Source organism: Lipotes vexillifer, unplaced genomic scaffold, assembly GCF_000442215.2.
Source record: "Lipotes vexillifer unplaced genomic scaffold, Lipotes_vexillifer_v1.1 scaffold232, whole genome shotgun sequence".
Classification (NCBI taxonomy): domain Eukaryota; kingdom Metazoa; phylum Chordata; class Mammalia; order Artiodactyla; family Lipotidae; genus Lipotes; species Lipotes vexillifer.
The window spans coordinates 3,578,253-3,589,258 of record NW_006793997.1 but is presented as its reverse complement, the minus strand read 5'-3'; the positions used below and the strand labels follow the sequence as shown (position 1 = coordinate 3,589,258).

Genomic DNA, 11,006 nt, shown 5'->3' with positions numbered 1-11,006 from the left:
GTGAGAGGCCCGCGGACCGCAAAAAAAAAAAAAAAAAAAAAAAGCACTATACAAAGAGTACTTCCTCAAAATGGTCATAAAAAGCAAAAGAATGCAAACACTCTAACTGCCCAAAAGGGAAACAGTTAAAATACTATACACTCACTTGAAGGAATATTATGAAGACATTAAAAACATACTTTACTTTGGAGAACTGGCAAAAACATGATATGAACCTGTATAACAGTAAGTGAAAAAAGCCAGATATAGCTACGTAAAAACACACATACACTCTGATTAAGCCAAGTCTGAAAAGAAATAAAGTAACATGTTGACTGTGGTTGCCTTTGGGCAACTAAAAAATAATACATATATATATATATCTAAATTTATTAATACACATTTATACATAATGACAAAACAAGCATATAAGAAAATCACCTTTCTTTTCACTTGAAAAAACAGCAGCTAAAGAAAAACTTCCAGGACAGAACAAAACATCATTTCTTTAAAATATCCACCTTATGCCACATTACCTGATTACAGAGGTACTGGCCCAGGCCAGGCCTAGCAGCAGCACTTAGATATATAACAGGCGTCTTGTTATATAACACATTGAACCCATCCACCACAAAGTCTTCATAACGGGAATGAATGGCAAGCCTACATATCTTTGCAAGTCCTTCTCTTTCTTCTTCGTGGAAATAAGCACAGCCATTTTCATACCTGTTAAGAGACACCCATATGTCAGTATGTTCTTATCTCTGATATTATATCCTAGTCTTATAACCATGGAAGTAATTCTTTTCTCAATTCCTATCTCAGTGAAAGGAGATAGGAATCACCCTCATCTCAGTGGGCTGACACCTCACTGCAGCTGGAGGTTATAAAGAACAGAGGCAATGACCCCTCATCCACACCCAGCTCCAGAAAGAGCAGAAACTGTGAAAACCAGTAGAGAATGGGAATCCCTCAGATATAAAAAGGCTGAAGATCATGGACTGGCTTACTTTACAATAAAGCCAGCACTGGATAATGCAGGCATGGTTCTTAGTAGTTTCAGCCCTAAAACATCCAAAGTTAAGTAAAACTGTCAAAAATGCTAGTCAGGCTAACTTTTGCTTTCACTAATATCTGCCTGGGACATTTTATTCTTCTCATTCTCCAAAAAGAAGGACAGAGAGATTTTCAGTTACAGGTATTGGATTTTTATTAGAACAGAAGAAAATTTCTCCTTTGCCATACAGTTAGGCAAATTCATACTCTCGCCAGGTCAAGCTCTTTCCCAGCATCTGAAAGCAAGTCTCCCAAGTTAAATGTTCCAACGTTAGGTAAACATTCCTTTTCCATAAATGTAATAGCATAAATAAACACAAAATACCATTGGTCCCATTTCTTCTACTGACTCCTTAGTCTGCTAGAATTCCTTAATAATGCCAATATTATCACAGTATAAAGCAAATTTCAATTTCTTAACACATACTCATCTTCCTTATGACAGCATTTCTTTTCTACTAAAGCACAGCTAATACTTTGATTAAAAATACTTGAACCTATTTCACTGCTGTACCTTCTATCAACATGTGCCAATTTGGAATCTTAAGAACAAGTAACTGTGGACATTATCCAACATGTATGTGCTCATGTTCTCAGCTCTTTACATGTATTAATTCATTAGTTCATTTAATCCTCACAACAATGTCATCAAATAGATATTAAGGCTATCCCCATTTCATAGATAAGGAAACTGAGGCGTGGAGTGGTTAAGCAACGCTTCCAAGAGGAAAGGGAAGAGGCAGAGCTGAACCCAGGTAGCATAGCTCCAGAAAATAGATCTCTCACAGTCTATACCCAACACATAAATGTCTTTACCAGAAACTAAAAACTTATTACCTAAAAATTCTGCATAGCCATAAGGTAGTGTCTGAAAGTATCCTAGTTGTAAGTTTTCTCAGCTTCTCTTTGTCCAGAGTTGAAATGTAAGCTCCCAGACTGTGCCCCAACAAAGCTATATGACCTTGTTCTCCAATATTCTGGATTCTGTTAATCAAAATTTATTAGATTAAAAAAAAAAGTATTAGTCAAAGCATAAATAAATAAAACATAGAGACACATTATTCTACAGAAATTTCTGTCAGACTTGAAATGCATTTAATGGCCTAGAAGGCAGACACTGAGATACATTTAGAAAATTCAATGCATAAGGTATTAATAGTTTGGGGGGAAATTTTTTTTTTTTAATTCAAGTCCTAGGAGATAAATATCCTTTTTATTGAATACCAACTAAATACACAAACTGTTTTTGAATAATTTTCTCCAAAAAAGTTTTTAAAATTAAATACCAGTTGAAGAACTATGGAGAGTAGAGCTAAAATGTGCAGAAAATTTAATAATCAACAGACGAAGATCAATTCCCTGCATTAAATAGCTATTTATAACAACACAGCACATTCAAGGGGAACTAGGTATTGTTTTACATATTATTAAAGTGGATGGACTAATTTCCCTTATAAAGAATAAATGTAAAAAGAAAAAAACAAAAAATTGACAGGATACTGGGCAAAGGAGACAGTTCATAGAATAGGAAATATAAATGGGTCTTAAAACATACAAAAAGACACTTAATCTGGTTCATAAGAAAAATGCAAACTAAAACTATGCTGAAATATCATTTCTCACCTATCAGACTGGCAATGATCCTTAAGTCTGCTAATACCCTTTCAGGCAAAGGTGTGGGGAAAGATGTACTCTCACACATCATGGGTGGGAATGTGAATTGGCACAATTCCACGAAGGGAAATTTGGCAATATCTGTCAAATTTACAAATGCACAAACTTATCTGGCCCAGCAATCCCACTTCTAGGACTTTAATCTACAGAAACACTTCTTCTATGAGAAATGACACATGTACAGAGTTACTGGCTGTAGGAATGTTTGTAAGAGTAAAACATGAAAATGAGACTAGTGAAATAAAATATGGCTCATCCATTTAGAGTAACACTAAACAGTTCTGAAAGGAGAAAGCTCCTTGTATACTGCTATGCCAGGAACTCCAAGACATAAATGGAAAAAGCAAGTCACAGAACAACATGCATAGTATTTAGGTACTGGAGGGGGTGAGCACAGACATTTTGCTTGGGTGTACATGCACATGAAGTATCTCTGACGAATACACAAGAAACTGGCAACTTATCTCTAGGAAGGAGAACAAGGTAGGGAGGCAGAGGTAAGAAGGAAAATTGCCTTTGTGTATGCACCCTTTCTATCTTTTGAAATTTGAACTGGAAGAATGAATTACTTACTCCAAAAAAATTAAATTTAAAACTATTAAAGGGAAAATGAAACTAAATAAAATGCTTGATAGATGCATAAACAGAAGTAAAATAAACAGATGATTCACAGACAAAGTGGCCTGCCACCAATGTATTCAGCTGCAGCACTTCTCAGCAATCAGAGGCGGAAGCACAGGAGCAGCAGCAGTCAGAAACAGAAAAGCACACAGCAGCTATTCTCTGGCCCCTGTGCCAGCCCCTCCCTAAGACACAAGACCATAAAAACGACAAGATTTTAGTAAATGACTTTCTTTTACAAAATATATTATCTAAAATATGTCAATGTCTCTCTGAAGAAACTGAACATCATCTTAATATCACATGTAACTAGGAACTAAATATAGCTTATTACTGCAGCAACCTGTGAGAATGCAATCATTATCAAAATCAAGAACACATATACTTTCAAACAGAAGCTGCCAACTGTTCTCCATTACCGGGTACTCTGGGGCTCCTCATCTTCATCTCCGTGCATCAGATTCTGAACTAACTGGAGGATGCTCACCATGTCTTGTCCACTGCGGAACAGAAAAACAGCTGACAAACAGGTGGAAACAGCACACATCCCTCACCAGTCTCTCACTATTTTCTCTCGTCTAAACTAGCTTGACAAGTTTTCTTTTTTTTTAACTGAGTAGCTACGAAAGAAATAATGTGTTTTGAGATACAGTATACATCATTTTAAAAACAAACCTCAAATTATCAACTGAATTCTGAATATAACCTTACTTGTGATAAATCTTCTGCCTAAATATTAATTTGATTTTTAAAAATTTCACCTGCTTTAGCAATATTTCTCTACCTGTTGATTTGAATCTTGGAGACTATTTAATAAGCATGTAAGAAGGGCCGAAGTAGTCCTTATAAGCTGTTGGAAGGTCACAAAAGCAGCAAGAATACTCCAATACCACTGGTGTATCTAGCTTCCCTCCACGTGGGAGTCTTGTCTGTTTGTTCTAACAGAGCTAAACATGAAATGCAAGCATGATTTATTATTACCTCTTCCCCAAGCTGGGGAAACTGCAGATTCGCTTGCAGTGTAAACACTTACTTCTATCCACGATATGTTTTTAAACGCACATCACATAAGGAGGTGGAAACTTACGAGAAGAATGTGACAGGTGAAGCTCTAAGCAATGGCAGGCGACTTGTAAAACATGTGATGTCAAAATACTATCACTCTATTAATGAGAATGTGACTAATAAAAAGTTCTCTCGGGCTTCCCTGGTGGCGCAGTGGTTAAGAACCTGCCTGCCAATGCAGGGGACACGGGTTCGAGCCCTGGTCTGGGAAGATCTCACATGCCGCAGAACAACTAAACCCGTGCACCACAACTACTGAACCTGCACTTTAGAGCCCGATGTGAAGGGAGTTCTGAATAGGCAGTTTGAGAGCGATGATGAAGCCTCCTTTATGTTACATCTGACAAAAGTTCCTCAAGCCCCGGACTTCCCTGGTGGCACAGTGGTTAAGAGTCCGCCTGCCAATGCAGGGGACACGGGTTCGACCCCTCATCCGGGAAGATCCCACACGCAGCAGAGCAACTAAGCCCGTAAGCCACAACTACTAAAGCCTGCGTGCCTAGAACCCATGCTCCGCAACAAGAGAAGCCATCGCAGTGAGAAGCCCACACACCGCAACAAAGACCCAATGCAGCCTAAAATAAATAAATTAAAAAAAAAAAAGTTCTCTCTTTCGGGGTTCTCTGGTGGCACAGTGGTTCAGAATCCGCCTGCCAATGCAGGGGACATGTGTTCGAGCTCTGGTCCAGGAAGATCCCACATGCCGTGGAGCAACTAAGCCCGTGTGCCACAACTACTGAACCTGTGCTCTAGAGCCCGTGAGCCACAACTACTGAAGCCCGTGCACCTAGAGCTTGTAGTCTGCAACAAGAGAAGCCACTGCAATGAGAAGCCTGCGCACTGCAACAAAGAGTAGCCCCTGCTCGCCGCAACTAGAGAAAGCCCATGCGCAGCAATGAAGACCCAATGCAGCCGCCCACCCGCCAAAAAAAAGTTATCTCTTTTCAAAAAGCACCATCAAAACAATGTCCCCAAACCTATCCTCCTCAAGGTGCTGACCTTCACGTGTGAGGGACTCTGATCCTTGGACATTGTGTAGAGATGAGGCCACATGACCTTGAGCAAGCTACTGAAACTCACGAAGCCCTACATTATACAACTGTGAGGATGCTGTTAGTCCATGGAAAGCACCGAATGCCACGCCTGGGGAACTGCTATCTCAGGCGCCGGCTATTAGCATTATTAGTGTGAATACTCCTGACCGGTGACATTAATGCCCTCCCACTCTGAGAATTACGGATGTTCTTGGTAGTATGTCTTCTAGGGAAACTTCTGTGGGATGAGTGAACGCTTTAATTCCCTTCAGTAGGCCTGGGATGAGGAGACTTACAAGATTTGGTTCCTGTTCTCAGTTGGAAAATGAACTTCACCCGTAAAGGACTTCAAGTCAGCACCCTTCATCTACAAGCAGGAGTGCTTATTTTAAAATATTAGTACCTGGGGACTTCCCTGGTGGCACCGTGGTTAAGAATCCACCTGCCACTGCAGAGGACATGGGTTCGAGCCCTGGTCTGGGAAGATCCCACATGCCACGGAGCAACTAAGCCCGTGCGCCACAACTACTGAGCCTGTGCTCTAGAGCCAGCGAGCCACAACTACTGAGCCCACGTGCCACAACTACTGAGGCCCACATGCCTAGAGCCCGTACTCTGCAACAAGAGAAGCCACTGCAATGAGAAGCCAGCACACTGCAGCGAAGAGTAGCCCCTGCTTGCTGCAACTAGAGAAAGCCTGTGTGCAGCAACGAAGACCCAACGCAGCCAAAAAAAAATTAGTATCTGGATGTGTTAGATGTGACATTTATTGGCACACTGGGATCCTTCCTCTATACTATTCTTTTGCAACATACTTATTGTACATTTTTATATTCAGGTCAAAGGACGACTTAAGGGAGTTGTACCATTTACCTACGTACAGTTTCCTGGTTATAAAAAAAATAATAAGTTTGTCTGAGGGAAACTGGGCCGGGACTTTAACTCCAGATAACTCCAGATTGAGTGCTAACATCCTGTGGAAATGTTAGTTGGATAACTACTTATTTTTCTGACTTCTTCCTTGACAGCTCAAGTCACAAACACTTGACAGATTTGCTTTAGTTGCCAAAAAATAAACCACTCTGCTAATAAATTAGAGTTGACATTTTCCTTTCATTTACTATATAATAAAATGATAAATCTTATCAAATTAAAATAACTCTCACAATAAAGCTCAGTCTACCAAATAGATTACTGGTTTCAAGGATGAATCAAGTGTGATAGTTGAGTTATAATTATGAGTTTGCGTATCACTTTTGAGTTAAGAGGTTGTGTTAAACTCTGAACGGGAAAGGGAGAGAAACAGTAGGTTTAGCGCTATCACCAACCAACCAATGGCATTTCAGTTTTCTGTTACACTGCATATAACTCTCAATTTGCTTTGTGCTAATTAAAACTAAAATTGTAAGTCAGTGATGGTAAAATCTTGGTTTAAAGAAAGTGTACACCCTAAGTAAAGGTACTTATCTTCATTGCCACCTACCTGCCTTGCAGTGGCCCTGGAATATCCCCTGATAGGAGCTTCTTTCCATTTTCCTCCTCTGTTCTTCTAATTTAAAGGAAATAAAAAACTATTAACCTTCTAACATTTGAGCATGAACATGTGATAATGTTGCTCACAACCTCTTAGTAACTGATGTGAGATCTGAAACACACATCTTGCCTTCTCGTCCCAGCCCCCAGGCTGGGGTAGGGTTTAGTTTCAGGAAAATAATATTAAAAATATAATAATACTTCAAGCCACTTCTTGGTTAGTTGATGCCCTATATGACCTGAATATACAGTAAGAAGTATTTATAGATTCAAGTCAGTATATTAGATAAATGAAACTCTTAGTAGGCAGGACTGAAAATTATAAGTCCTGTCCCTTAATTTCAAAATCCTTTAATTACAAAGCACCTTATACCCAAGACAAATACCAATTTTCAAGTCAGCTGAAGCTAAGTGTGACGTTCTGAGACCAAGAGGTGTCTTTTTTTTCCCATTTTTATTGGAGTACAATTGCTTTACAATGGTGTTAGTTTCTGCTTTGTAACAAAGTGAATCAGTTATACATACACATATGTTCCCTGTTCCCATATCTCTTCCCTCTTGCGTCTCCTTCACTCCCACCCTCCCTATCCCAACCCTCTAGGTGGTCATAAAGCACCAAGCTGATCTCCCTGTACTATGCGGCTGCTTCCCACTAGCTATCTACCTTATGTTTGGTAGTGTATATATGTCCATGCCACTCTCTCACTTTGTCCCAGCTTACCCTTCCCCCTCCCCATATCCTCAAGTCCATTCTCTAGTAGGTCTGTGTCTTTATTCCCATCTTACCCCTAGGTTCTTCATGACATTTTTTTTTCTTAGATTCCATATATATGTGTTAGCATATGGTATTTGTCTTTCTCTTTCTGACTTACTTCACTCTGTATGACAGACCAAGAGGTGTCTTTAACAGAAGGAAACTAGTGCTGCCAGTTTCACAGCAGGTTGAACACATTTAATGGGTCACTTCTGTTCCACAGGCTCACCTCTGACTGTCCTCTAGCATCTTCATGGCCTCCTTCAAGTTTTTTCCCATTTCAGCTAGTGTAGGGTCTGCTATCTGGGAAACAAATTTTCAAAAGGTTAAATTTTAACAACCCTCTATTACTTCTGCAACATAATTCATCCAGAAAAACTAAATGCAAGTCCATTTTCTTCTGGATTTATTATATAATACCTGGATTATTAAAGAATATGTTTGATTTTAAAATTCCAGCAGTACAAAGGTATAACAATAAAAAAGTCCCACTCCCCAGGGGAGGCCACTTTTAAGTTTGACGTGTATCTCTCCAAAGTTTCACTTTGCTCATATGCACCTCTCCAAATTGCTTTTTTCTACTTTATAGTGAATATGGTTCTATGTCAGCAGGTCCACTTCATTCTTCTTAGTGGCTACACCTTTTTGCATCTGATGGATGTATTAAAATTCACTGAACCAGTCCTGAATTAATGGACCCTTAGGTTATTTCAGTTTTTCACTATTAGAAGCAAGGTCCAGAAAAGTATGTATAGTATACTATTCATTTTACTGTTGTAGTAGGCTGAAAAATAGCCCCCCAAAGGATATTCACATCCTAATCCCTGGAATTTGTGAACATTACCTTATATGACAAAGTCTTTGCAGATGTGATTAAGGATCTTGAGATAGCACGATTACCCTTGAATCATCCAGGTAAGCCCTAAATTCAATCACATGTATCCACATGAGAGAACTGGAGGGAGACCACACAGAGAGAAGACTATGTGAAGACAGATTAGAGAGAGATTTGAAGATGCTGGCCTTGAAACTGGAGTGACGGAGCCACCAAACAGGGAAGGATGGCTGGCAAGCAACATAAGCTGGAACAAGAAAGGAAGGGACACTCCTCCTGAGCCTCTGGAGGGAGCGCAGCCCTGCCAGCCCTTGATTTCAGCCCCGCGACTGTGATTTCAAACTTCTGGCCTCCAGGACTGAGAGAGAATGTATTTCTGTTGTTCTAAGCCACCCAGTTTGTGCTCATTTGTTACAGCAGCCCCAGGAGACGAATACGCTCAAACATCTGCAAGTGCTTCTAAAAACTTTGGGACGCTTACACAAGCTAGCAATAGTGATTGCCTCCAAAGAACGGCTACAGAGGTCAGAGGGAGTCTTTTTAGTTCACATCCTTTTGTTCCTTTTGGATTTTAGTACCAAGTGTACATCTATCTCCCATTCAAAACATAAACGAAACAAATTTTTAAAAATTCTTGCAGAACTGAAACACTCATTTTCCTTTCTTTCTTCTTACATCTCCGTAAAAAATTTTAGAGAGACAATCTTGTTGCCCTGAATCTCTGTATAGTATGAATTGGGTTATAAACAATCACAGAAGCTCTCTCTTGTTCCCCCCTTACTCTTCAAATACACTTCAAGTGTATTTATCTGCTTTTCTCTTCATATTGTCTCTTGTACCTCATAATAGTTTACACAATGTAGATGTGCAATGAGTGTATATTACCTTTAGTACTGTGTTACCTCCTCAAAATTATTTATTTTTTAAAGAAATTCTACTGTTTATCAATGTAAGTATCAGAAAATATTAATTCTAGAAGGGACCTTAGGGGTCTAGTCCAGGGATTTCCCACCTGTGTTCTTCTCAGCCTTAAGACTCCTGGAAAGAATTTTGGGGAGAAGGGGTTGGGTAGCCAGTTGGAGCTGCTACCTCTCTGCCCCACCCCGCTTAAGGAGATCAGCTGTTTTTAACAATAGGGTTTTGAGTAAAGTTTCACTTGTAAAAAGTTTCATTAAAAAGAAGAAAAAGAAGTATAAGCATGAAAACCTCTGATTCTGGTATAACATTTTAGAGGAGAGGAAACTAAGACTTAGAGAGGTACACTGACTTACCTAGGCTCATGGAACTAATAAATGACAGAGAGGTGCCAGAACCCTGGTTTCCTGATGTGTTTCTGCCTGTTTCTATTACATCACATTGATTCTACAAGAGATTAGAAAATAATCACATAGCCACATCCGATCGAATTTTTACATGAGGAAAAAAAAAAAAAAAAATCAGTAAAAAAAAACAGGTGTTTCCAATAAAAATCACGATTTAAATGTAAGCACCAGATGGGTTAGAGAGTAATCTAAAAGGGTCTCCATGCTCTCCATTAACAGTTCTGAGTAGGATGAGGAACAGATAATGGTCAAGAGAATTGATCTTGCTCCTCAGTCTGCTGGTCACGGTCCTTACCACCCTCATCTCCTGTGACACATCAATCCCTGATCATCTGGCCAAATGAAAAGATAAACAATTTGCTTGATGAATTACACCTCCGTGTTTCATGCTTATAACATCTGCCCCATCTGAAATGTCCTTGTACCTTTTATCCACCTCTAACTACCTATTAAATCACAATTCACTACTTCCAAGAAACCCCTAAGGATAAAACCATTTTCACATGTTCACATCCCCTCTAATGGTAATCGATACCATTTTTTCCTAAACCAAAAATCTGGACTCACTGCCTGACAAATGATTGTATTTATGGGGACAACAGGATGGAAGGCTTGAAACTGGGGCCATTCTAATATGCAACTGCCATTTATCCTCACGATTCTTTACATCCTTTATTATGAATTGTTTTATAGATATCTTTCCACTATAGGTATTCTCCCCAATTAGATTATATGCTTTTTGAAAGCAGCCATTCAGACTCCTACTAATTTTGACTTCTCTTATAAGACCAAGAATCTAAAGTCAGCTTGATTCTTGGGTTGTCATATTACCTCTGAAACCCCTTAGGAAGGCATGGCATATTGGATATCAACATACTGGCTCTAAGTTCAACACGGCTAACTTCTCCTATAAGACTGAACAGATTTTTCAGTTAAAAATAGACAAAATAGTTGACTTAGTTTATAAGCCACCTCATATGACAATACTTTTTTTTTTTTTTTTTTTGGCGGAGCATAGGCCCCGGACTCGCAGGCTTACCAGCCATGGCTCACAGGCCCAGCCGCTCCACGGCATGTGGGATCCTCCCGGACCGGGGCACGAACCCGTGTCCCCTGCATCAGCAGGCGGACTC

The 11,006-nt window shown here is 39.6% G+C and overlaps 1 protein-coding gene across 2 annotated transcripts in view; it reads right to left on the bottom strand.

The window, feature by feature from the left end:
* The window catches only part of PDXDC1 (pyridoxal dependent decarboxylase domain containing 1), a 39,118-nt gene extending 30,507 nt beyond the window's left edge, over window positions 1-8,611 (bottom strand). The window contains exons 1-6 of one of the 2 annotated variants that reach the window (XM_007466956.1): window positions 8,561-8,611; window positions 7,946-8,019; window positions 6,913-6,978; window positions 3,750-3,830; window positions 1,873-2,019; window positions 516-705 (exon numbers count right to left, since the gene is read on the bottom strand). In XM_007466956.1, coding sequence (XP_007467018.1) covers window positions 516-705; window positions 1,873-2,019; window positions 3,750-3,830; window positions 6,913-6,978; window positions 7,946-7,995 — 534 coding nt within the window. In that variant the 5' untranslated portion in view covers window positions 7,996-8,019; window positions 8,561-8,611. Of the gene's footprint in view, window positions 1-515; window positions 706-1,872; window positions 2,020-3,749; window positions 3,831-6,912; window positions 6,979-7,945; window positions 8,020-8,560 lie in introns of those variants that run through there. The other variant, XM_007466957.1, reaches the window with a different exon arrangement.
* Window positions 8,612-11,006: the final 2,395 nt, after the last annotated feature.